Source organism: Saccopteryx bilineata, chromosome 11 (genome assembly GCF_036850765.1).
Source record: "Saccopteryx bilineata isolate mSacBil1 chromosome 11, mSacBil1_pri_phased_curated, whole genome shotgun sequence".
In the NCBI taxonomy this organism is placed as follows: Eukaryota; Metazoa; Chordata; class Mammalia; order Chiroptera; family Emballonuridae; genus Saccopteryx; species Saccopteryx bilineata.
In genome coordinates, this window is record NC_089500.1 from 57,667,132 (window position 1) to 57,694,727 (window position 27,596).

The 27,596-nt window shown below is 39.3% G+C and overlaps 1 protein-coding gene across 4 annotated transcripts in view; it reads left to right on the plus strand.

Annotated features, from left to right (window-relative positions):
* The window catches only part of ANKRD12 (ankyrin repeat domain 12), a 149,490-nt gene extending 128,195 nt beyond the window's left edge, over positions 1-21,295 (plus strand). For all 4 annotated transcript variants that reach the window (XM_066246684.1, XM_066246687.1, XM_066246685.1 and 1 more), the window contains 5 exons: positions 382-5,087; positions 10,373-10,471; positions 15,382-15,525; positions 17,818-17,913; positions 18,516-21,295. In XM_066246684.1, the coding sequence (XP_066102781.1) occupies positions 382-5,087; positions 10,373-10,471; positions 15,382-15,525; positions 17,818-17,913; positions 18,516-18,701 (5,231 nt within the window). In that variant the 3' untranslated portion in view covers positions 18,702-21,295. The remainder of the gene's footprint in view (positions 1-381; positions 5,088-10,372; positions 10,472-15,381; positions 15,526-17,817; positions 17,914-18,515) is intronic.
* The last annotated feature ends 6,301 nt before the right edge of the window (positions 21,296-27,596 follow it).

The window sequence follows — 27,596 nt, forward strand, 5'->3', positions numbered from 1 at the left end:
ATATAGGAGTTGAGCCTATTTCCATTATTGTACTAAAATATGTAATAGTATCATATGTATTACTATAGATAAGAAAACTAAGGAATAGAGTAGCTTTTTTCAAATTACGTATCTGTTTATCTGTTATCTTGATTATGTAATTAGGGGATATTTTTTTCTCATTTTTTTTAATACTAGGTAGTCATTTCTTGTATACTCAAAATCACTCACTTTTATTTAAGTTACTGTCCTCTCTGGAAATAAAATAACTTGGTCCCTTATAGTTTCATTAATAAAAATTTTGAAACATAAAAATGTCTGTTGTTTACATAATTTTCTCTCAGTCTTATTTGTCTGACAGTTGTCTTTCAACCAACAATAGATTTTCTTTTCTTATTATAGATTCTGAAGAGGCTCGGTCTGTAAATCCTTCCAGTGTTGATGAAAATATTGACTCTGAGACAGAAAAAGACTCTCTCATCTGTGAGAATAAACAGATAATTCCCAAAGCACCTCTTCCATCTGCCCTTGATGAGTATGAGTTCAAAGATGATGATGATGAAGAAATAAATAAAATGATTGATGACAGGCATATTCTTAGGAAAGAGCTACGAAAAGAGAATGAATCTGAAGTAGAAAAAAATAGTTTATTCACAAAACAGGATAAAACTTTTTATCCTAAATCATTTAAAAGTAAAAAACAAAAGCCATCTAGGGTTTTGTATTCAAGTTCTGAAAGTTCAGATGAAGAAATTCTTCAAAACAAAAAGGTTTCTACTTCATGCTCTGTCCCCGAAACTTCAAATTCTGATACACAAACCAAAAGGGAATATGGGGTTTCAAATGAGCACAAACAGAAAGGCAAAGTTAAAAGAAAACTAAAGAACCAGAACAAAAATAAAGAGAACCAAGAGCTAAAGCAAGAAAAAGAAGGGAAAGAAAATACTAGAGTAACAAACTTGACAGTTAATACAACAGTAGATTGTTCAGAAAAGACCAGAGAGGAGGGGAACTTTAGGAAATCTTTTAGCCCTAAAGATGATACTTCATTACATTTATTTCATATTTCCAGTGGTAAATCTCCCAAACACTCTTGTGGACTAAGTGAAAAGCAGTCAGCACCACTCAAACAAGAACTCACCAAATCATGTTTATCTCCAGGAAGTTCTGAAATGTCATTACAGCCTGATCTTGTTCGATATGATAGTGCAGAATCAGAATTCTTGCCAGAAAGTTCAAGTGTAAAATCTTGTAAGCATAAGGAAAAAAACAAACATCAGAAAGATTTCCACTTAGAATTTGGTGAAAAGTCAAATGCTAAGATAAAAGATGAAGATCATAGTTCAACATTTGAAAATTCAGACTGCACACTGAAAAAAATGGATAAAGAAGGTAAAACATTAAAAAAGCATAAATTGAAACATAAAGAGAGGGAAAAAGAAAAGCATAAAAAGGAAACTGAAGGTGAAAAGGAAAAATACAAAAATAGGGATAGTGCTAAAGAGCTGCAGCGGAGTGTAGAATTTGATCGAGAATTTTGGAAAGAGAATTTTTTTAAAAGTGATGAAACTGAAGATATATTTTTGAATATGGAACATGACTCCCTAACATTAGAAAAAAAATCAAAGTTGGATAAAAACATAAAAGATGATAAGTCAACCAAGGAGAAGCATGTCTCAAAAGAGAGGAATTTTAAAGAAGAACGAGAAAAGATTAAAAAGGAAAGTGAGAAGTCCTTTAGGGAGGAAAAAGTAAAAGATTTAAAAGAAGAAAGAGAGAATGTACCTACAGATAAATTAACAGAATTCAGTTCTTTAGGTATAAATGCTAATGAGGAATCTATAGGGTTACATTCAATGGAAAAGGAAATAGAAATAGAAAAACAAGAAAAGTACATAAAAGAAAGTAAGGAAAAATCTGATAGACGATTTCAAAGTAAAGAAAGGGACATTGAGAAAGCTGAAAGAAAAAGTTCTGAAAAAGAGAAGAAGATAAAACATGAGCATAAGTCAGACAGAGACAAATTAGATCTTAGTGAATGTGTTGAGAGAATAAAAGAAAAAGATAAGCTATATTCACATCATACAGAGAAGTGTCATAAAGAAAATGAGAAGATAAAAAATACTATTAAAAAAACTGATGACCGAGAGAAAAGTAGAGAAAAGATGGATAGAAAACATGACAAAGAAAAACCTGAAAAAGAAAAGCATTTAGCAGAAAGCAAAGAAAAGCACTTGATAGAAAAAAAAACCAAACAGTCAGAAAATAGTGATTACACTAAATCAGAAAAAAGCAAAATTAAAGAGAGGGAGGTAGATAAGAAGGAAAAATCTAAAGATAAAGAAGGTGTAAATATAACCAACTCCAAACACTTCCAGGAAGAGAAGAAGTCAAGTGTAACAGACAGTAGTAAAGCACAACATGAAAAAACTTTACCCCTTAAAGAAAAATCAAAGGATGAACCTTTGAAAACTCCTGATGGAAAAGAAAAAGATAAAAAAGATAAAGATATAGACAGATATAAAGAACGAGACAAGCATAAGGATAAAATTCAACTAAATAGTTTATTCAAACTAAAATCTGAAGCAGATAAACCCAAAACTAAGTTATCACCAGCATCAAAAGATAATCGACCTAAAGAAAAGAGGTTAGTGAATGATGATTTAATGCAGACAAGTTTTGAACGAATGCTAAGCCTTAAAGACCTAGAAATAGAGCAGTGGCACAAAAAACATAAGGAAAAAATAAAGCAAAAAGAAAAGGAACGGTTGAGAAATCGTAATTGTTTAGAACTTAAAGTAAAAGATAAAGAAAAAAAGCATACACTAGCTGAGTCCAAAAATAAAGAACTTACTAGGTCAAAGAGTTCAGAGGTAACTGATGTTTCTACCAAGGAGAAACTATCTAAAGATGCTCTAGGTAACAGGTCGCAATCTGTTGACACTAAAAATATAGTAAACTTAGGGAAGTCATCTTTTGTCTCAGATATTACCTTGAACAGATCTCCTAGATCAGAAAGTGAAAAGCCAGGTCTCAGCTCCAGGTCTGTATCTCTGATTTCTGTTGCTAGCTCAGAAGATTCCTGTCACACTACAGTGACTACCCCAAGGCCTCCAATTGAGTATGACTCAGACTTTATGTTGGAGGGTTCAGATTCCCAAATGTCCTTTTCCCACTCACCATTTTTGCCAATTGCCAAATCTCCTGCACTTCATGAAAAGGACTTGGATAGCCTGGCTGAACTACCAGAGCGGATTAAACCACCATATACAAGCAGACTTCCAACATCCCATCTCCGATCATCATCTATAGAAGATGTTAAACTAGTTATAAATGAGGGGAAACCAACTATAGAAGTTCGAAAATGTAGCATGCTATCTGTCATTTGTGAGCACACAAAACAATTCCAAACAACATCAGAAGAAAGCAATCAAGGTGGCTTAGCTGTGCCAAGAGATACTTGTCCTTCTCCCAAACCTGAGGTATCTTCAAATGTGCCTGAAAGAGAACTTTCAAATGTGTCTAACATACATTCCAGTTTTTCAGCCTCTCCAACTAGATCTGTAAACAGCAAGTATATTTCAGCTGATACAAATGTTATCAAGAGTACTGCTCCAGTGTGCAATTTAATGGACAGTCCTGTTCATTTAGAGCCGTCTAATCAGGTTGGTGTGATCCAAAATAAATCATGGGAGATACCTGTTGATAGACTGGAATCATTAAGCACTAGTGACTTTATCAGCTCAAATTCTAGCGCACCTGATCAAGACTCTTCTGTTCAGTCTTTTTGTAATTCCGAAGACAAAATATTGAAAGAACGGAGTTCTGATTTTTTATCCCTGCACCTGACTGAACTGCCAGTGAACACTTGTACTCAGGATGCAGCATCCTTTCTGCCTTCACAGCAACCTGGCTCTTGCCACAACCAGTCACTTTCAGATGCTGAATCTATTTCTAAACATACGTCTTCCTCATGTGTTGCCAGCCAAGAGCCAGGTATTTTACAACAGAAAAATGCAATCCAAATTATCAATTCTGTTTTAGATACTGATAATGAGTCTATAAAAGATATGGAAAATACTTTTGCCCTAACAGATGTTCAAAAGACAGATGCCTTCGTTCCAGTGTTTTCAGAAAGCACTGTTCAAGAAGCATCACCGAATTTTGAGAAGGCTAATAATTTGCCAATATTACCATTAGAAAAGGACTTTAATGGAAGTGATTCTTCTTCCCAGCTAAATATGCATTATACACTTAGCAAACTAATGTATAAGTCTTCCAGTAGCCATGAAGTTGAAAATAGCACTTCTGATATTCAGGTTATTTCACATGAAAAGGAAAGCAAACTGCAGAGTTTGATTTTAACTCATTTGAATGATAAGTGTGATTCTGATTTATATGAAATAAATGCAGGAATGCCAAAAGGAAATACAAATGAACAAGATAATCCAAAACTCTGTCCTGAAAGTGAAAAGTGTTTGCTTTCCATCGAAGATGAGGAATCACAACAAAGCACTTTATCAAGTCTGGAAAACACTTCACAGCAACCAGCTCAACCAGAAATGCATAAATATGGTCAATTAGTTAAATTAGAATTAGAAGAAAATGCTGAAGATGATAAAACTGAAAATCAAATCCCTCAGAGGATGACTAGAAACAAAACAAATACAACGGCAAATCAGAGCAAACAGATTCTTGCGAGTTGTACACTATTACCAGAAAAAGACAATGAATCTTCATCTCCTAGAGGAAGAATAAGATTAACTGAAGAAGATGATCCTCAAATTCACCACCCACGGAAAAGAAAAGTGTCACGTGTACCTCAGCCTGTGCAAGTGAGCCCCTCTTTACTACAAGCAAAAGAGAAGACTCAGCAGTCTCTGGCAGCCATCGTAGATTCTCTGAAACTGGATGAGATTCAGCCGTACAGTTCAGAGAGAGCAAATCCATATTTTGAGTACTTGCACATAAGGAAAAAAATTGAAGAAAAGCGCAAATTGTTATGTAGTGTAATTCCTCAAGCACCTCAGTATTATGATGAATACGTGACGTTTAATGGATCTTATCTCCTCGATGGAAATCCCTTAAGCAAAATTTGCATTCCAACAGTAAGTAACATCACTTGCTACACATTTACAAAGAGTTCTCTAGGAATCAATTCTTCAGTTAACATTTTATCAGTGTGGTCTTACCTGTTGCTGTGGTTTCAGCAGTTTTTCATGTGCCAGTTAGTCCCAAAAAATTCTTATCCAGCCCTGGCTGGTTGGCTCAGTGGTAGAGCGTCAGCCTGGCGTGCAGGAGTCCCGGGTTCGATTCCCGGCCAGGGCACACAGGAGAGGCGCCCATCTGCTTCTCCACCCCTCCCCCTCTCCTTCCTCCCTATCTCTCTCTTCCCCTCCCGCAGCCGGGGCTCCATTGGAGCAAGGTTGGCCCGGGTACTGAGGATAGCTCCGTGGTCTCTGCCTCAGGCGCTAGAATGGCTCTGGTTGCAGCTGAGCAATGCCCCAGATGGGCAGAGCATTGCCCCCTGGTGGGCATGCCGGGTGGATCCCAGTCGGGTGCATGCAGAAGTCTGTCTGACTGCCTCCTCGTTTCCAGCTTCGGAAAAATACAAAAAGAAAACAAAAACAAAAAAAATCTTATCCAGCTATAAAGGGTGGGGCAAAAGTAGTTTACAGTTGCACGTACATGAGACAGTTTAGTCTTGTATTGTATTATTATTTATTAATGATTGTGTTCCATACAAACAACTGTAAACCTACTTTGCCTTACTCCGTTTATCATCTCTGTTGACCTCCAGAATCAAATGTTTTTAATCCCCTTTCATGCCTTTGTTCCAGCTGTGATGTCACATCTGCGAAATCTTGTCAAAGCAGAATTGCTTGTGTTTTCCTTATACCTCTCCTATAATATTGTAAACTTTTATGTGTCTGCCTCTACCGCTCAGCTATAATCTGATTAAGGACAAGAGCACTGTTGTAAAATGAGTCCCAAGTTTATCTTCAGCCATGAATACACTAATGATTTTCATAACTGTGTGTGTCACTGCCTCTGGACATCTCAGTGTCCCATAATATCTTTAAAATCATTATGTCTAATACCAAACTCATTTATCTTATCTGAAAAGTACTCTTTTTGCCCTCTCTGCTTTAGTTACTGTCATGTGCTATCTTATTTCCCAGGCTGAAAACTCAAAACTCAGCCTTCACCTCATCCCCTCGGCCCAGCCGTTACATCAGTCCCTTAAGTCATGTTGATTCACCTCCCTTTCTTTCCCCTTTTCGTTCGTACAACTGCCATGTAGGGACCTCCTTAACTCCTTAACCTGTTCACTCTCAAATATAAATATTGCATAATCAAATATTCAAAATATTGCATAGGCAAATAATTTAAACTACATACTAAGCATTGTGCCAGCTGGGTATCAGAAATGAGGAAAACAGACATTCTGAATAGCTAGTCTAACAGTTCTAGTCTAGTCTCTTCTGTCAATCTAGCCTTCTTATTGTCTGGGTTCATTATATAAAATTCAGATCTGCTTTGTGACTACCCAGCTAAACATCTTTAGGGACTCCCAATTTCTTTTTCTTTTCTTTTTTATTTTTAAGTGAGAGTTGGGGTGGCAAAGACAGACTCCCGCATGTGCCCGACTGGAATCTCACAGCAAGCCCCCTTCCAGGCTATGCTCTGCCCATCTGGGCCGCTGCTCCATTGCCTTGCAACCGGCTATTTTAGCGCCTGAGGCCAGGCCATGGAGCCATTCTCAGCGCCTGAGGCCAACTTTGCTTGAACCATTCGAGCCATGGTTTCTGGAGGGGAAGAGAGAGAAAGATAGGGTGAAGGTGAAGAAGGAGGTGGAATCAAACTCAGGGCTTCCACATGCCAGGCCAACACTCTACCACTGAGCCAGCCAGCCAGGGCTTCCCAATTTTCTATAACCCAGAATTGCCATCATTGCATAAAAGGCCTTCCCATACTTTTCTAGGCTTGACTAGTTACTACCTTACTGTGTGTACATGATGGTCCAAGGCTATTCTATGCTGTTTCACATCATGCCTTGCACATATTCCTTCTTTTAAAACCCAGTTCAGAAAAGATCAAAAAGTTTAAAGAAAAGTGTTTTTTTACTTTCACATCCACAGAATGTACTTGATACTAGTGCCTTTTATTTTATTTATTTTACAGTGAAAGAGAGGAATAGATAGGGACAGACAGACAGGAACATAGAGAGATGAGAAGCATCAATCATCAGTTTTTCGTTGTGACACCTTAGTTGTTCATTGATTGCTTTCTCATATGTGCCTTGACCGTGGGCCTTCAGCAGGCTGAGTAACCCCTTGCTCGAGCCAGCGACCTTGGGTCCAAGCTAGTGAGCCTTGCTCAAACCAGATGAGCCCTCGCTCAAGCTGGCGACCTCGGGGTCTCGAACTTGGGTCCTTCCACATCCCAGTCTGATGCTCTATCCACTGCGTCACCGCCTGGTCAGGCTATGCTGGTTCCTTTTAAACCTTAAAAGCCACCGCCTGGTCAGGCGATGCTAGTGCCTTTTAAACCAATTCAAGAGAATAATTTAATGATTCAAAGAATACATGCTAATTTTCCTGTTTCCTTTATTTTCCCCTGAACAGTTAAGAAATTTTAACTGAAATATGTTGCATCATAGGCTTGAAATATAAGTAAAACCTGGCCTGTGGTAGCCTAGTGATTAGAGCGTCAACCTGAAAACCTGGAATGCTGAGGTTACCAGTTCGCAACCCTGGGCTTGCCTGGCCTATGGTGGCGCAGGGGATAGAGCATTGACCTGGAATGCTGAGGTCCCTGGTTCAAAACCCTGGGCTTGCTCACTCAAGGCATATACAATGAACAAGCAATGAATAACTAAAGTGAAGCAATTACAAGTTAATACTTCTTGTTCCCCCTTTGTAAAATCAATAAAATTAAAACAAACCCCCTGGGCTTGCCCAGTCAATTCATATAAGACAAGAAAGCAAGGAATAGCTAAAGTGAAACAACTATGATTCTATGCTTCTGGCTCTCCCCCTCTCTCCTCTCTCTGTAAAATCAACAAGTAAAATCTTTTAAATAACAATAATAAGTAAAACTGTAAAAAAAATTTAAGTTACAACTTTACAAACTATTTCACTAAAGACAATTTCTAAGCCATGTTAAGTTGTCCTTTAGCACTTTCTGCATATATATATGTGTATTTGTGTATACAGTGTGATACACATACTGTGTACGCTTTGTGTGCTGAGTTTACTATGATCTTTTCTTATTCCTGTAAAGATCATGTAACACAAGCTTAGTTCCCTTGAAGCAACCCTGGCGATATAACTAGGACTTAATTAGAATTTAGTTGTATCAAATATTATTTCAAAAAGAGGTAAAAGCAGAGCTAAGAATCATTTCTGGATGTAGTGGGGAATTTTTTGTTTGTTTTTAATGAGAATTACTAGAGAAACATGCAGCACAGAATAGTGGAAAAAGCAGTAGTTTTCCAAGTAGTATATATGAGTTTGTCTAGATTTTGCTACAGACCAACTATGTGACCTTGAATAATTAATTCTATGATCCTTTTACATCTAAAAAACAATAATACCTATCCTACTTCAGACTAGGTTGAAATAGTATATGCCATAACCCATTAAAAACTAAAACGGCCTGACCTGTGGTGATGCAATGGATAAAGTGTCAACCTGAAATGCAGAGGTCGCCGGTTCAAAACCCCGCTCTTGCCTGGTTAAGGCACATACTGGAGTTGATGCTTCCTGCTCCTCCCCCTTCTCTCTCTCTCTCTCTCTCTCTCTCCTTTAAAATGAATAAAATAAAATCTTTTAAAAAAACTAAAATGTTTTATAAATTTAAGGTGCACTGTTATTTTATCCAGTTCAGAATGACTAATTTTTTTTTTAGATTTTATTTGTTCATTTTTAGAGAGAGGAAATAGAGTAAGAGAGAGAGAGAGAGAGAGAAAGGAGGAGGAGCAGAAAGCATCAATTCCCATTAGTGCCTTGACCCGGCTAGTGCAGGGTTTTGAACTGGTGACCTCAGCATTCCAGGTCGACGCTTTACCCATTGCGCCACCACAGGTCAGCCTAGAATGACTTTAAGGTTTATATTTACCAAAGCTAATATACAATCCCCCACTCTTTGCTCATAAAAGGCTATGCTTTTAAGTGTTTTGGACTAAAACTCTTGTTCAAAACCTAGTTTCAAAAAATAATATCAGAATAACAAAAGTCATTCTTGACAATATATATCATACTTTCCAGTATCATTTTATCCATTTTCCTCACAGCCATCTAATTACCATTTTGTCAAAGTAATTTCTTCACAGTTATGTGATCTGGTTATAGAACCCATTAGAAATGTGGTGACACATAAAAAAATAATAAAATTATAAAAAATAAATAAATATTACCTCCTCTTTTGGCCCTGGCTGATTTGCTCAGTGGAAATACCGTTGTCCCAGCATGCGGGCGTCCTGGGTTTGATCCTCGGTCAGGGCACACATAAGAAGCGACCATCTGCTTCTCTTCCCTTCCTTCTCCCCATTCTCTCTCTCTTTCCCCTCCCACAGCCAGTGGTTCGGTTAGTCCGAATGTCAGCCTCAGGCACTTGAGTACAGCATTGGCCCCAGAAGGCGGTTGCTGGGTGAATCTCGGTCAGGGCTTATGAGGGAGTCTGTCTCTCTATCACCCCTCCTCTCATTTGGAAAAGAAGGAAAAAAAATGAAACATATCATTGCAATTGGAGGCCATCTCATAGAAAAATGATCAGCCCCCATAATAGTTTGTCTGCTTTCCACATTGATTCAACTAATTGAACCCTTATAATGTTAACATGTTTTTTTGTCTTCCATAAATTCTGTAAACTGTTTACTGATTATAGATTAGAGTCTTGATCAGGTCCAGGTTTGATTCTTTGGCAAGAGCTTTTCATATGTGGTGGTTTATAATTCCTGTTACACATCATAAAGCCCCCTGTATCTGTTTCACCTTGGAAAAAGTCAATTAAGTTACTATGCTGTGCTGCACATACTGAGCTAACTTACTTTGTCCTAATGCTGACAATAGTTATAAGCTAGGATGAGGGGGTGGAAATATATACTAACAAAAATTAGGGGATATTTCAAAAATGAATATGAAGCTTTAAAATATCCCCTAATTTTTGTAAGCAGTATAGATACTCCAAGGGCTAGAGGAAGAGTATTCAGGGTCTCAAACAGCTAAAACTGACTGAAAAGTAACACTTGTATGATTGTTAATTCAGAGAACATCTGAATTTATATCTTCATTTTAAGTTATGCACTGAAAGGATTTAATTTTGTAAATGTAGCCCATTATTGTAAATAAAACCTAACACTTTTAACTGTATGTGTTTTTTAAATTAGATTACACCACCACCTTCGCTATCGGATCCACTCAAAGAGCTATTTCGGCAACAGGAAGTTGTAAGGATGAAGCTACGTTTGCAACACAGCATTGAAAGGGTAAGAAATGTTTACATTTACACTTATGCTAAAAATAACTTTTAACAATAGAGTACAGTGCCCTACAGTTTTTTGGCGTTTTATTGTTGTTGTTGTTGTTTACAGAGACAGTCAGAGAGAGGGATTGATAGGGACAGACAGACAGGAACGGAGAGAGATGAGAAGCATCAATCATCAGTTTTTCATTGCGACACCATAGTTGTTCATTGATTGCTTTCTCATATGTGCCTTGACCGGGGCCTTCAGCAGACCGAGTAACTCCTTGCTCGAGCCAGCGACCTTGGGTCCAAGCTGGTGAGCTTTGCTCAAACCAGATGAGCCCACGCTCAAACTGGCGACCTCGGAGTCTCGAACCTGGGTCCTCCGCATCCCAGACCGATGCTCTATCCACTGCGCCACCGCCTGGTCAGGCCCTACAGTTGTTGTTTGTTTCCCTTCAGTTTTTTTTTGTTTTTTTTTTTTGTATTTTTCTGAAGCTGGAAACGGGGAGAAACAGTCAGACAGACTCCTGCATGCGCCCCGACCGGGATCCAACTGGCACGCCACCAGGGGCGACGCTCTGCCCACCAGGGGGGGATGCTCTGCCCCTCCGGGGCGTCGCTCTGCCGCGACCAGAGCCACTCTAGCGCCTGGGGCAGAGGCCAAGGAGCCATCCCCAGCGCCCTGGCCATCCTTGCTCCAGTGGAGCCTTGGCTGCGGGAGGGGAAGAGAGAGACAGAGAGGAAGGAGGGGGTGGGGGTGGAGAAGCAAATGGGCGCTTCTCCTGTGTGCCCTGGCCGGGAATCGAACCCGGGTCCCCCACACCCCAGGCCGACGCTCTACTGCTGAGCCAGCCGGCCAGGGCCTCCCTTCAGTTTTTATTAGTGAATATTTCTTATTTAGAATCATTATGGGGTGAGAGTTGTAACCTTGTGATTGTGTGATTAGGTGGTGAATTTTTAAACCTATTTTAGGATAGCTGCTCTCATGTTACAATATGTAAAAAATCTCTAATTCGTATCATTTGTTAAATTTGCAGAACTATAACACTGAATTCCTAATTGAACATTTGGGTTTCTACATTTTAGAATTATTGCTTGGTACCAGCTACTTTAGTGCAAAATACTTACAAAGGCATTGCTGACTGATGCTTACCTTAGCATTCCAGTTTCCAGTGGTTAGTCTTGGCATGAAATGACAGGGGGAAAAATATGTCTCTTATTTATAAAAATCATAAAAGTTATTTCACTTGGATTGACAAAAATATAACACCTTTTTAATCCGTTTATACTGGAGGTTAAAATTTACGAGATTCGGTTCTTCAAAAATTTTCCAAAAATTCACCACTTTTTGACAAGCTCCCAGAACACCAGTATCTGCGGCGGTGACTAACCCTGTGCACCACGTGATAACATGTACCTTCAGGAGGGAGGCGTGTGAAAACTCAGATCTCGGTGCTGAACTGGAGCAGTGGGATATAAGTAACTCCACATCACTACCATTCCCGTAATGGAACATGAGGCATAATGTATTAATCTTTTGGGAGAGTCAGGGACTTCTGAAAATGTGATGTAACATAATTCATGTACAAACAAACCTTGTCTACAATTTCTTTGATTCATACATGATTGATTCCCTAGGGCAAAGGTTCTTTTCTTGTGCCAACAACCCCTATAACAATCATAATACAAAACCCTTTCTCCGAATAATGTTTTTAAATGAATACAGTAAATTTATAGCATTACAACAAGAACAACAATAAAAAAAAATCACTAGTACAGAATTTACAACACTGTGCATGACACATGTCATTGAGCAATTTGTTAGCAATAAGTTAGGTCATAGAACACATACCAGTAGCTGTCATAACTATCAAGTATGTCCAGAAGCCATGCCATCTTAGAGACAGTTAAGAATTGTCATTTGAACTGTGCAATGTGCAGAACTATAATAGAGAACTTGATTCATCCTTCCACATACTGACCAATAAACAATTTTGAATTGCAGAATACTACAAAGCAACTTAAATATCTGACCAATGTGAAAACAAACAACTTTATGTTTGTTGGCTGGATAAAGTACTAGCTCTAGAATTGCTTGATAGTTGGCTAGCTACGTTGCACAATCTACACAGAAAAACTGCCATCATGTCATGAGTTAGCAGGTTAATAACTTAAAATTTCAAAGAAGAAATGAGTATAAAAATATGGGGGCAATATCTGTAACAACTATAATATAAATTGAAAATATTTGTGATTTCTATGGATGATAAAGTTATAGATACTTCTGATATTACTGTGGTTTATGGCCTACATTTATAATTGAAAGAAATGCCAGTTGAAGATTAGTGAAAATAAAAACTTACTTTTTTCCAATCCAAGTTCATAGATGACTTTCCCCCCATTCTGTCCATAGGCTTCTGGGAGTATGAGAAACCCAGGTTATGAACTGCTATTTTAGGATTATTTTTTCTATAGAAAATACTGTAATAAGTAAATGAACACAACTTGAACCCTAGCCCCTGCCTATTACCTCAGAAGTACCCCATGTTTCAGTCTGCCTCCCCAAGAACTAAGTGGGGACATGCATAACCCATTCTCAGAAGATATTGTTTGATTCTAGGTTTAAAGTCAGCATCATTAGGAATGACGATCTCAAGTGGAATGTTAAGGCCAGCATTTAAGCTGTGTATCTTAATTATTTTAGGGAAAGGGGCCTGACTTGAAAAAATTAACATTTCTGATATGGTATTAAGAGATTCTTGGTTATTGCATTTAATCTCTACAGAACTGCAACCAATTTTTAAGCCAGTTTTTCTTAATATCTGGTCAAGTTTTGGGATGTTGATCACTTGAAGCCCTCCCTTAAACTTATACTTAAAATAAAACATGTTAGACTTACCTTTTCTGAGTATCATTTTTCACATAAGAATTTCTAAGAAATTAAATAGGACCTTGTTTCTTTGTCTTTTCACGAAATTATAAATACAGTGTATCGGTAAAGTTATGGTGCACTTTTGAGCGGTCACAGGAAAGCAACAAAAGATGATAGAAATGTGAAATCTGCACCAAATAAAAGGAAAACTCTCCCAGTTTCATACCAATTCAGTGCAGTTTGATGTGGGCTCATGCACAGATTTTTTAGGGCTCCTTAGGTAGCTGTCCCGTATAGCCTCTACAGACTCGTCACTGACTGGTGGCCTACCAGAACGGGGTTTCTCCACCAAACTGCCGGTTTCCTTCAACTGCTTATCCCACCGAGTAATGTTATTCCTATGTGGTGGCGCTTCATTATAAACGCGCCGATATTCACATTGCACTTTGGTCACGGATTCAAATTTAGCGAGCCACAGAACACACTGAACTTTCCTCTGTACCGTCCACATCTCGACTGGCAAGGCCGTGGGCTGCTCCACTGTATACACAGTGTTATGTCATCCTCTGCGCATGCGCACATGCTGCCACATCATCCTACAGAAACTGGGAGGGTTTTCCTTTTATTTGGTGCAGATTTCACATTTCTTATCGTCTTTTGTTGCTTTCCTGTGACCGGTCAAAAGTGCACCATGATTTTATGGACACACTGTACAATAAAACTCTCAATACATATTTGGAAAAAACTGGTCACATTCTCCAGTGGTAGATGGATACAGTTCTTATCTGCTAAGGGGAGAATAGGGAACATAGTGGGGAGAAGACCAACCATATCCTTAGTATTCTTGCAGTCCAGCCTTCCAGACAAAGCCAACAAAATAATAGGGATTCCTAGAGTCACTACCACTGTCCTTGAAGGTTCTAATCAACCACAGGTCTCAGAGTTGTCCTCATTGATGTATGAGTTGGGATCTACAGCTGGGTTTCCTAGGGTTTTCTTCTGCTAAATGCAGAAGATTCCTTGGATCGTTTCATTAGCTTTATAGTGATAGGGTAACTTTTGCATATTACATAATTGTAAGTTTTGGACCCTGCTTAACACATGAAGGAAGGATTATACGAAGACTCTTAGGTTTACAAGTACAGTAGTGAACATCAGAGTATAGTGTGTTTATGTCTATGAAAATATTCATTATAAAAAAGAAACTGCACTACAATAACATACTATTTCATATCCATTAGAATGGCTGTAATTTAAGTGTTGGCAAGGATGTGAAAAAAATGGAACCCTCATATATTGCTGGTGGAAATAGAAAATGATACAACTGCTATTGGAAAGAGTTTGGTGGTTCCTCAACAGGTTAAACATAGAATTACCATATGACCTAGCAGTTCTCCTGGTTATTGACCCAAGAGAAATACATACATCCAAGTAAAAAATTGAGCATGAATATTCATAGCACCATTATTTATGATAGCCCAAAGTTGGAAACAACCAAAAAGACGAAGAACCGATGAACAGATAAATAAAATGTGGTATACTCATGCAATAGAGTATTATTCAGCCGTGAAAAGGAATGATACACTGATACATGCTATAACACAGAAGAACCTTGAAAACATGTGACATGAAAGAAGCCAATCTTTTGTGATCACATATTGTGTGATTCCATTTGTATGAAATGTTCAGAATAGGTGAAATTCATAGAAACAAAAAAAAATAGAGTAATAGTTGCCAGGGAAAGAGAAAACTAGGGAGTGGCTCTGCTGATGGGTATGGGATTTCTTTTTGGAGTGATGAAATGGTCTGGAATTAGTGGTGAGGATTGAACATCTTGGTGAATATATTAAAAGTCACCATTATACATTTTAAAAGGTAAGTTTTAAAAAGAGAATTTACTTTTAGAACACTAGGAATTTTCAGATTTCTCAAGCTTACTATGAAGAAAAAACTCTGAAGGTTCAGGTTTTTTTTTAGCACATTTTAAGTGTTTTTTATGTTATGTGAAAGCAGGTGGTTGAAGAATTGATTTTTTTTTAAATTCTTTGTTCAACTAGGAAAAACTCATTGTATCCAATGAACAGGAAGTTCTACGAGTTCATTACAGAGCTGCAAGAACATTGGCAAATCAAACACTGCCATTTAGTGCGTGCACTGTTTTACTGGATGCAGAAGTCTACAGTGTGCCGCTGGATGCTCAGGTACAGTGCTCATTGATACGATACAGTTAGAATGTTCTTCATGCAGCTTGGATTTTTTTTTGTATTCTGTTTCCATTGAAGAAACTTGAATTCGACAGTCCATAAAGCTCAAACAAGAAAAATAACTCTCGCCCTGGCCGGTTGGCTCAGTGGTAGAGCGTCAGCCTGGCGTGCAGAACTCCCGAGTTCAATTCCCGGCCAGGGCACACAGGAGAGGCGCCCATCTGCCTCTCCACCCCTCCCCCTCTCCTTCCTCTCTGTCTCTCTCTTCTCCTCCCACAGCCAAGGCTCTGCATTGGAGCAAAGATGGCCTGGGCGCTGGGGATGGCTCCTTGGCCTCTGCCCCAGGCGCTAGAGTGGCTCTGGTCGCGGCAGAGCGACGCCCCGGAGGGGCAGAGCATCGCCCCCTGGTGGGCGTGCCGGGTGGATCCTGGTCGGGCACATGCGGGAGTCTGTCTGTCTCTCCCCATTTCCAGCTTCAGAAAAGTGCAAAAGAAAAAAGAAAAACAACTCTCAGACCAAAGTACTCCCAAATTATGCAATCCTCCAATAAGTCTTCTAATATATTACTAATGTTGATAATATAAAGGCTTGTATTATAATATATAGAGAGATGGGCAAAAGTACGTTTACAGTTCATATGAAAAAATATTATTCAAGAATAAATAATAATGCAAAAATAAACTTGCATACTCACAACTGTAAACCTACTTTTGCCCATCACATGTACAAACATATTTAGGCATTTATATCATAAAAGCAGATAATTGGAAAACATATATGTGGGTTTTTAATTTTATTTTAGTGAGGTGAGAGTGGGGGGAGAGGGAGAAGGGGAGGAAGAGCAGGAAGTATCAACTCCCATATTAGCCTTGATCCAGGCAAGCCCAGGGTTTTGAACTGGCATGCTTGTTTCACATGAGAATAGCTTCTGAGGAACTAAGGAAAAAAATGATAAATCTACCTTTTCTGGTTAAAGGCCTGGATTATTCATTAGCCAACTCTTTTATCATACTTCTTTCTTTTCAAAATAAATTTGCAATATTTTAAAAGATTCAACAATAGAAGGTAGAGCAGTCAGAACTTCTCACTTGAGGAGCAAGGAGGAAGTGTGATAACTAAAAATGTGAGTGTGGGTTTACCTGATGCCTGAAGTCACTTGATAGCACTGGTAATAATAGTAGTGGAGGTAATAATTAGAGCAAATGTTTATGAGATTGAGTGCTTCCTTTAAGCCCAAACATTAAGACACTCTTAAATTCCCAAAACAAGATTAAAGGAGGTATATTTCTCCCATTTTTTAAAATTGAAAATTGAGAGTCCATAATTAGTTCAAGATAAAACAGTAAGGTACAAAGCTGACAGTTGAATATAGCCTATCTTCATTCCAGTTTTGGTTAAGAGTTGATATAAAGTTTCTTTATGAGCACTCCAAAATATTAGTCCTGGAAAATAATGTCTACCCCAAAGGATGCTCTCCCACTATAACACTTTCTCTCCCTACATAAATGTTAACGGCAAACTTTAACATTAAGTTAAATGTGAAATAAATTATACTTTAAAAAGAATGTCACAGGCCTGACCAGGTCAAAGATATTTCTTTTTTTTTCTTTTTTAATGTGCCTTGACCGCGGGCCTTCAGCAGACCAAGTAACCCCTTGCTTGAGCCAGTGACGTTGGGCTCAAGCTGGTGAGCTTTTTGCTCAGACCAGATGAGCCCTCGCTCAAGCTGGCGACCTCGGGGTCTCGAACCTGGGTTTTCCGCATTTCAGTCCGACACTCTATCCACTGCGCCACCGCCTGGTCAGGCAAAGATATTTCTTAAAAAGGCATGCCATATCAAGTATTAAGCCTATGATATTCTTTTTCTTTTATTTTTGTGACAGAGACAGAGGGAGAGACAGATAGGAACAGACAGGAAGGGAGAGAGATGAGAAGCCTCAATTCTTTGTTGCAGCTCCTTAGTTGTTTGTTCATCTATTGCTTTCTCATATGTGCCTTGACCAAGGGGCTACAGCAGAGTGAGTGACCCCTTGCTCAAGCCAGTGACCTTGGGCTCAAGCCAGCGACCATGGGGTCCTGTCTATGATCCCAAGCTCAAGCCAGCAACCCTGCGCTCAAGCTGGTGGAGCCTGCGCTCAAGCTGGCATCCTCGGGGTCTTGAACCTGGATCCTCCGCATCCCAGTCTGACGCTCTATCCACTGCGCCACCACCTGGTCAGGCGGCATATTGATTTTTAAAGTAGGTATTGTATTTTATTATATTCAATTATTTTTAATGTTCTCTTTCAGTCTGATGACAGTAAAACTTCTGTGAGGGATCGCTTTAATGCAAGACAGTTCATGTCTTGGTTACAAGATGTGGATGATAAATTTGACAAATTAAAGGTATGTATGTTGAGAAGTTCAGTTTAAATGGATGCTTCCCCCTTCATAAACAAATACTGCAGCTATGTTAGAGAGGACTGATTAGGAAAGGAAATACTGGTGGTCATGAATACTCACACCAGGCCACCACTGGAAGATAAAGGAAAATAAAAACCAGAATTCTGGTTTTTTCAGGACTAATGTAGAAAAAGAAGTTTCTAATGGGATCTTTATATGTACTGTCTAATATACGAGCCTGGTTATAGTTCTAACATATGAAAGAATGGGAAAACAATAAGAAAAGGAATATATTTTGCAAATAATCTATAAAGAAAATTATTTGGTTTTAGATTTTCAATACTTTAAAACCACTTCTCCTTAGATTTTATGTTAATTTGAAATCTTATTATTTGAAAAAACAGTTTTAAATTAACATCTGTAAAATGCATGTTAAGTTGCAGGCCCAGAACTAGTTGGTATATGGATCTAGACAGGATGTATAACTCAAAACTTTTTATACCTCTAATGTTTTTATCTTAATCCCTAAGGAAACTATGGGTAAAATTAATTTTTAAAGCTAATTTAATAGAGTAATTGGTTAACTTTTCTCTTCTTTTAAATAGACCTGTCTTTTAATGAGGCAACAACATGAAGCTGCAGCTTTAAATGCTGTTCAGAGATTAGAATGGCAGCTCAAACTCCAGGAACTTGATCCTGCCACCTATAAATCTATCAGCATTTATGAAATCCAGGAGTTTTATGTTCCCCTTGTTGATGTTAATGATGACTTTGAATTGACTCCCATATAGCAGCCGTTACTTCCTGTTGTGTCATCAACTGCTGCAGCTCAAGAGTGTCACACTGTGGAGTACTGCCCTTAGACAAAAACACAGATGTTAGGTCTTTACAATTGTTGGTAGAGTTCAACTAAAGTTGGTTATGTAGTAAACACTGTCATTTTATTAAAAAATGAAAAGATTATTTTGGATTTTAGGTCCAAACAGTTTCTAATTGAAAATTATTATTTATGTTAGTGAAAAGTAACAATTGCATTGGAGCATGTTGGCAAGCTGTGGTAGATATATAAAAAGTTGAGAATCTGCTAACAGCGCTGGAAGTTGTTAGCACTTTAAATAATAAAGTAACCACTAGTATGCAAATCTCTTTCAAGTTTTATTAAAGTATATCAGTAAACTAAAAGGTTCAGTTCCTACCAAATAGTTTCTAACATGGAAGAAAAACTTGGCACAAAATTACTTCAATTTATTATATCTGTAAATTAACTGTACAGTTTTCTTTTCAAAAGTTTAATGTCTTCCTTTTCAATAACTTATTTTATACATATTGTGCAGATGTATATCTTGTAATTAATGGTCAGGTGTATACAGAGGGATTAGTAAGTCAAAACATGTACAAAGAAATAATTGTAAACTTGTTTTGTCTAATGTTTTATTGGACCAAAGTTGTAGTTTGTATGGAGTGCAGCAGTAGTGTGTTCAGGTAGCAAAACTTAAATAAGGCATGCATGTGTTTGAGTTAGCTTGTTTTCATCACCATAACGGTAAAGGTTGTGACTTAGTTGTATCGCATGCCTCTTCCTATAATTTAACTCGCTCCATAAGTGATACCGAAAATAGTGTAAGGTGTTTCATACTAGTCTCCTAGTACCGTACTTATCTCTGACTTACTGTGTTGGACATATTATTTAGAATTAGTCATACAAAGAAACAGCTCTTTTCTCATTTCACTGAAGAGCCTATTCTCTCCTCCTGTCCCCCAGATGCCTTTGAATGAAAATTCTGAAATTGTAAATGTCTATTTTAATATTCAAGTATGAATCTGTGAATATATGTAAAATATGTTTAATAAATTTTATTGATCATGTTAAATCATTGTAAAATTTTTTACATTGCTAAACTATAATGTTTGAAGCTTAATAACCTTTGCACTTTTAAAATAAAAACTTAGTAAAGTAAGAAAAAGAATAGGCATATTTCGATTGATCTCTACAATGTTTATGAAAATTCATTAATACTCTGTATTTTTTTCCTTGTATGAAGATGCAAAACATCATTTTCAGAATTTTATAATTAAGATTTGGTATGCTGTTTTTAATAAAATACTGTAATTAACAATAGACTTAGAAAAAGTCCAACTTCTCAGTGCATTGATACAGATGAAATATTCAGGAATATATCTTATCTGAAACCTGCTGCTAAACTTAGTAAACATTTTGAAAGGAAAATTAGGTTAGTAAAATTGATTATAAGTATATGAGAAAATTTACAGAAATTTCTACAGTACTTTCTCTGACTTAAAATAATACTGGATGTTTTTTTATTCTGATAGAAAAAATAAAAAGAATATAGGAGGAATAAAGTTTTAAATTCAACTTGCAAGTTGAAATTCTAGCTGATTGAAGAGACTGTAAAAATTGAAGTTTTTGAGTGCAAAGGTACATATTAAGCTTAGGGATTTTTTAATTTTCATGTCAATTTATATTTAAATTCATATTGTATTTGGCATGCGCAATAAAGAAGCACGTGTAAAATACACAGTGCAAGGACTTTAATATAAAGGTTAGATGTAGTAGTGTTTAGAAATTTAGATGAGAGATTTTGGCCTTTACATTTTATTGGATAAATGGGGCCAAGAAAGGCAGGGTAGATTTTGAAGCACTGGTTTTGTTGAAGTTAATTAAGGCTGGGAACATTAAAGGCTAATTTATAAAAGCAATACTTTTTAACATGAAAAACAATGCAAATTTTGTTTATAATTTTGCCTAAAAATTGAAAAAGATTTTTGAGCATTGCAATATGAGAGGGTTAAGTGTATACAGCATTGTGGGCTGATGGTCCACCTGATAACGGGTGGGAAAGATCATTTTGGGCAAATGGAATAAGCTGCAGACGAGTAAGGGCACGCAAGCAGGAATCTGGCATACTGTAGTCATCCCAGCTTCTAGTATTAACCATAATTTTCACCCTCTCCAATGGCCCCTCAGTGTTGCTGGAGCCTCTCTGCCATGATTCTGCTGCTGCAGGTTTCCTTTGTAAGATGACTCAAGCCAATCAGGGTAGCTTAATGCCTTGTTGGGAATTTATACTTAAGTAGTTAAGGGCTCTTGATATTAAAGGTATTCTGAAGCTCTGAAATGCTAGAAAAAACTTGGAATGGAGTATATGCCTAAAATGATTTAGGATTCTGAAAGAGAAATAATGGATGATTAGTTTAATCAGTGGGTTTTTTTTAACTATTCAACTGTCATGAACAAGATACTAAATTGTACCTAAGGATTTGTATTTCTTTAAATCTTGTTCTAAATCATATCTGTTTAATAAATTACTAGTTGATATTTGTGCATGTTATTTAATAAAGAGTTATATTTTTATAGAAAAAATAAGAGTGAAATGTGTGTTAAATTTTTTTTCCCCACTTCTATATGACTCTACACCAAACACTTAAGATTTACTTGGGCAACTAGCAAAATTGCAGAAATAGTTGTTTTGGGAAACACAGCATCTGAAGAGTAAGTCTTTCAAGTCGATTCAATAATAAGGTCTCAAAAATAAATTTTAAATGTTAGACATGCAACAAACTTTATAACTGCAAGTTTCTCAAGCAAAATCTCCATGAAGCTAATTTTAAAGGACTTAAGAATTACATGCCTGACCAGGCAGTGGCGCAGTGGATAGAGTGTCGGATTGGGGTGCAGACGACCCAGGTTCGAGACCCCAAGGTCGTCAGCTTGAATGCGGGCTCATCTGGTTTAAGCGAAACCTACCAGCGTGGACCCAGGGTCGCTGGCTCGAGAAAGGGGTTACTCGGTCTGCTGTAGCCTCACAGTCAAGGCACATATGGGAAAGCAATCAATGGATAGCTAAGGTGTCGCAATGAAAAACTGATGATTGATGCTTCTCATCTCTCTTTCTTCCTCTCTGTCCCAATTTATCCCTCGCTCTGACTCTCTGTCTCTGTAAAAAAAAAAATAATATCAAAAGAAACAGATTGACAGATGAAGTTAGTAGCGCTTGCTTGTGCTTGAAGTGCACAAAATACCAACCTTCAATTGAAGATTTAGCCAATGAAATTCAGCAACAACAACAAAAAAAGAGGCCCTGGCCGGTTGGCTCAGTGGTAGATCGTCGGCCTGGCGTGCAGGAGTCCCAGGTTCGATTCCCAGCCAGGACACACAGGAAAAGCGCCCATCTGCTTCTCCACTCCTCCCCCTCTCCTTCCTCTCTGTCTCTCTCTTCCCCTCCTGCAGTCGAGGCTCCACTGGAGCAAAGTTTGCCCGGGCGCTGAGGGTAGCCTCTGCCTCAGGCGCTAGAGTGGCTCTGATCACAACAGAGCAATGGCCCAGACGGGCAGAGCATCGCCCCCTGGTGGGCATGCCGGGTGGATCCTGGTCTGGCGCAAGCGGGAGTCTGTCTGCCTCCCCATTTCCAACTTCAGAAAAATACAAAAAAAAAAAAGCCCTGGCCAGTTGGTTCAGTGGTAGAACGTCAGCCTGGCGTGCAGGAGTCCCGGGTTCGATTTCCGGCCAGGGCACACAGGAGAAGTGCCCATCTGCTTCTCCACCCCTCCCCCTCTCCTTCTTCTCTGTCTCTCTCTTCCCCTCCCGCAGCGAGGCTCCATTGGAGCAAAGATGGCCCAGGCGCTAGGGATGGCTTCTTGGCCTCTGTCCCAGGTGCTAGAGTGGCTTTGGTCGCAACAGAGCGGAGGGGCAGAGCATCGCCCCCTGGTGGGCAGAGCGTCACCCCCTGGTGGGTGTGCCGGGTGGATCCCGGTCGGGCGCATGCGGGAGTCTGTCTATCTCTCCCCATTTCCAGCTTCAGGGAAAAAAAAAAAAAATTTTAACATACTTTACCGAAGAGGATGATAAATGGCAAAAAAAAAAAAAAAGCCCTTAAAAAGATGCTCATTTGACTTTGGGTGATGGGCAAACACATAACAGTTCAAATGCTCTAGAAATATTTACCTGAAACCTATGTAGTACTTTTTTTTTTTTTAAGAGAGAGGGACAGACGGGAAAGGAGAGAGTAAAAAAGCATTAACTTGTAATTGTAGCGCTTTAGTTGTTCATTGATTGCTTTCTCATATGTGCCTTGACTGGGGGACTCCAGTTGAGCCAGTGACTCCTTGCTTACGCCAGTGACCATGGGCTTCAAGCCAGCAGCCATGGAATCATGTCTATGATCCCACGCTCAAGCCAGCGACCTTTGGGTTTCAAACCTGGGTCTTCAGTGTCTTAGGTAAACGCTCTATCCATTAGACCACCACCTGCTCAGGCGAAATCTTTGTATTAATGTCACCCCATTAAATTTCATTTCTATATAAAAATTTTTTTTAATAAAATGGAACAAAGCCTGACCTGTGGTGGCGCAGTGGATCAAGTGTCGACCTGGAATGCTGAGGTCGCCGGTTCAAAACCCTGGGCTTGCCTGGTCAAGGCACATATGGGAGTTGATGCTTCTTGCTCCTCCCCCCTTCTCTCTCTCTTTCTCTCCTCTAAAATGAATAAATAAATAAAAATAATTAAAACATAAAATTCAACAATTAAAAAGATACTCAATATCATTAGTCATTTGGCAAATGCAAATTAAAACCACAATGTTATACCAATTAGAATGGTTAAATTTAAGATTTAAAATACCAAGTGTTGGCAAAAGTATTGAGCAACTAGAACTTCATAGCTGGTAAAAATGCAAAATGTTACCACCATTTTGGAAATCCATTTGGTAGTTTCTGATAAAATAAAAAATAAACACTATAAAAAAATACACTTACCAAAAAAAAAAAATACACTTACCGCCTGACCAGGTGGTGGTGCAGTGCATAGAGCATCGGACTGGGATGCGGAAGACCCAGGTTCGAGACCCCGAGGTCACCAGCTTGAGCGCGGGGCTCATCTGGTTTGAGCAGGAGCCCACCAGCTTGAACCCAAGGTCGCTGGCTCCAGCAAGGGGTTACTTGGTCTGCTGAAGGCCCACGGTCAAGGCACATATGAGAAAGCAATCAATGAACAACTAAGATGTTGCAACGCACAATGAAAAACTAATGATTGATGCTTCTCATCTCTCTCTGTTCCTGTCTGTCCCTGTCTATCCCTCTCTCTGACTCACTCTCTGTCTCTGTAAAAAATAAATTAATTAAAAAATAAAAAAATAATAAAAAAATACACTTACCAGCAATTCCATTCCTATATATTTACCCAAAGGAAAGGGAAACTTAATGTTAACATAAGAACTTGCAGTCTTTGTCCATAACAACTTGATCCATAATAGCTTAAAACTAGAATGAACCCAAAAGTCCATCAACTGATGAATGAATAAACAATGATATATTCATACACTGGAATACCACTCAGTAGTGAAAATGAATTACCAATACATGGAACAACATGGACAAATCTCAAAATCAGTATAGTTAGTGAAAAATCAGACAAAAGACAGCATAGTGTGGCCCTGGTCAGTTGACTCAGTGGTAAAGCATTGACCCGGCATGTGGAAGCCCCAGGTTTGAATCCTTGTCAGGGCAACAGGAGAAACGACCATCTGCTTCTCCTCCCCTCCCCATTCTCCTCCTATCCCTTCTCCTCCCGCAGCTATGGCTCCATTGCATTGGCCCTGGGTGCTGATGATGGCTCTGTGGAGCCTCCACTTCAGGCACTAAAAATTGCTCAGTTGACATTTGGGGGGGGGGCTATTCAGTGGTGGGATTCAGCCAGTTGGGTGCGAACCAGTTGGGTAGAACTGATACCTAACTTTTTTTTTTTCTTTACAGAGACAGAGAGAGAGTCAGAGAGAGGGATAGATAGGGACAGACAGACAGGAACGGAGAGAGATGAGAAGCATCAATCATCAGTCTTTCATTGCAACACCCTAGTTGTTCATTGATTGCCCTCTCATATGTGCCTTGACCATGGAGCTACAGCTGACCGAGCAACCCCTTGCTCGAGCCAGCGACCCCGGGTCCAAGCTAGCGAGCTTCGCTCAAACCAGATGAGCCCGCGCCCAAGCTGGGGACCTCAGGGTCTCGAACCTGGATCCTCCACATCCCAGTCCAACACTCTATCCACTGCGCCACCGCCTGGTCAGGCTGATACCTAACTTTTTGTTGAATTCTGCAAACCGGTTAAAATGGCACTTGTAATCAGAGTTCTCTCTAAGGTGGGCACCTGGGCAGCTGCCCAATGTGGAAATCACAAATTTACATTCCTTACTCTTTTTTTAATGTTCTTCTATGCAACAGTGTATTCTAAGGCAGTGGTCTCCAACCTTTTTTGGGCCACAGACCGGTTTAATGTCAGAAAATATTTTCACACACCGGCCTTTAGGGTGGGATGGATAAATGTATCATGTGACCGAGACAAGCGTCAAGAGTGAGTCTTAGACAGATATAACAGAGGGAATCTGGTTTTTTTGTGTGTGTTTTTTTTTAGATTTTATTTATTCATTATAGAGACGGGAGAGAAAGAGAGAGAGAGAGAGAGAAGGGAGGAGGAGCAGGAAGCATCAACTCCCATATGTGCCTTGACCAGGCAAGCCCAGGGTTTTGAACCGGCAACCTCAGCGTTTCCAGGTTGATGCTTTATCCACTGCGCCACCACAGGTCAGGCCTGGTCATTTTTTAAAAATAAAACATTGTTCAGACTTAAATATAAATAAAACAAATAATGTAAGTTATTTATTCTTTCTCTGCGGACCGGTACCAAATGGCCCACGGACCGGTATTGGTCCGTGGCCCGGGAATTGGGGACCACTGTTCTAAGAGCCTGTAGTAATGTTCATTCCATACATAGGTAAATATTTTATTTTTATTTTATTTTTTTCTTTTTTTAAAAAAAATTTCTCCAAAGCCAGAAACGGTGAGGCAGTCAGACAGACTCCCGCATGCGCCCAACTGGGGTAATATTTTAAATAACAGTTTTATTGTTTTCTGTCAGGTATTATTTAATATTTTTCATTAATATTTTAAAACTCTTAAAGCATAATCTCGTTTTGTGTACCTTTCTTATTCTTATTTAAGTATTAAATGCATGAAATAATTAACTACTTTTTGGTATATTGTTCATTTGTACTTAAAACGATCATTAGGGGCCCTGGCTGGTTGGCTCAGCGGTAGAGCATCGGCCTGGCGTGCGGGGGGATCCGGGTTCGATTCCCGGCCAGGGCACATGGGAGAAGCGCCCATTTGCTTCTCCACCCCCCCCTCCTTCCTCTCTGTCTCTCTCTTCCCTTCCCGCAGCCGAGGCTCCATTGGAGCAAAGATAGCCTGGGCGCTGGGGATGGCTCCTTGGCCTTTGCCCCAGGCGCTAGAGTGGCTCTGGTCGCAACAGAGCGACGCCCCGGAGGGGCAGAGCATCGCCCCCTGGTGGGCGTGCCGGGTGGATCCCGGTAGGGCGCATGCGGGAGTCTGTCTGACTGTCTCTCCTCGTTTCCAGCTTCAGAAAAATACAAAAAAAAAAAAAAAAAGAAAATTAACAAAAAAACGATCATTAGGGCAGAGAACTGGCTGTTAAATTATTTGCATCCCACCACTGGTTAGAATATATTTTGCATAAGTTTTACACACACACATACACATACACACAGCATTGAGTTCCCTGGGTACTGAGAGCTCCTGTCTTGTCACCGTGATGTGGCTGCACCCCTCAGTGACTATGGTCGTCGTCCTGGGTGGTCAGCTGCTAGGACACGCTTCCTCCCAGCAGCCATTCTCCGTCACTCACCCCTCTTTACCTCCACCCCAGGTTTCCCCTCCTCTGCCCCTTCTAGTCAATGTCCCCTTCCCACAGCGTATCCCACAGCGTAAGCCTGTGGGAAATCATTCCATTATTCCAGTTCCACTGATTTCTGCTCTTCCTAACGTCTTAAAGCAGCGGATCTCAACCTGTGGGTTACCCACAGGTTGAGAACCGCTGTCTTAAAGGAACTATTAAGCTCTATTCTAGACTCTCTGCAGCCTTTTCTTTTTCACTAATTGTTTTACCTCTTCATTCCTGTTGTCATCTTGGCCAGTACAGGTAAGAAAAGGAGTACTAGTGTTTGTGGATCTCATAAAAGCCTAAGAATTGCTGCACACAAAGAAATGATTTATTAATGAAACAATTCTTTTTTCCATAACCACTGAGGAAAGAAACATACATTAATTGTGAAAGTCAGTGCAGATAAATGCTTTAGGAGCTCAGAGTCTATTGGGGATTTTAGCTGAAGAATCATTCATTTAGTTAATTTATTCAATAAGCATTGGTTAATCATTTACCATATTGCCAGGCACTGTGTTGGGTCATAGAAGATGATATTTTATATTTGAATAGGATGATATTTGATCAGAGTTTCAAGAGTGGGTAGGATTTATGTAGCCAGAAAAAGTAAAATTCTGCAGGAAGAAGAATACACAAAAATGAAGCATGAAAATTGACCAGTTTGACTTACAGGGATTTGTATAACGTCAAAAAATATCTGCACAGGCCCTGGCCGGTTGGCTCAGTGGTAGAGCGTCGGCCTGGCGTGTGGAAGTCCTGGGTTCGATTCCCGGCCAGGGCATACAGGAGAAGCACCCATCTGCTTCTCCACCCCTCCCCCTCTCCTTCCTCTTTGTCTCTCTCTTCCCCTCCTGCAGCAGAGGCTCCATTGGAGCAAAGATGGCCCAGGCGCTGAGGATGGCCCCATGGCCTCTGCCTCAGGAGCTAGAGTGGC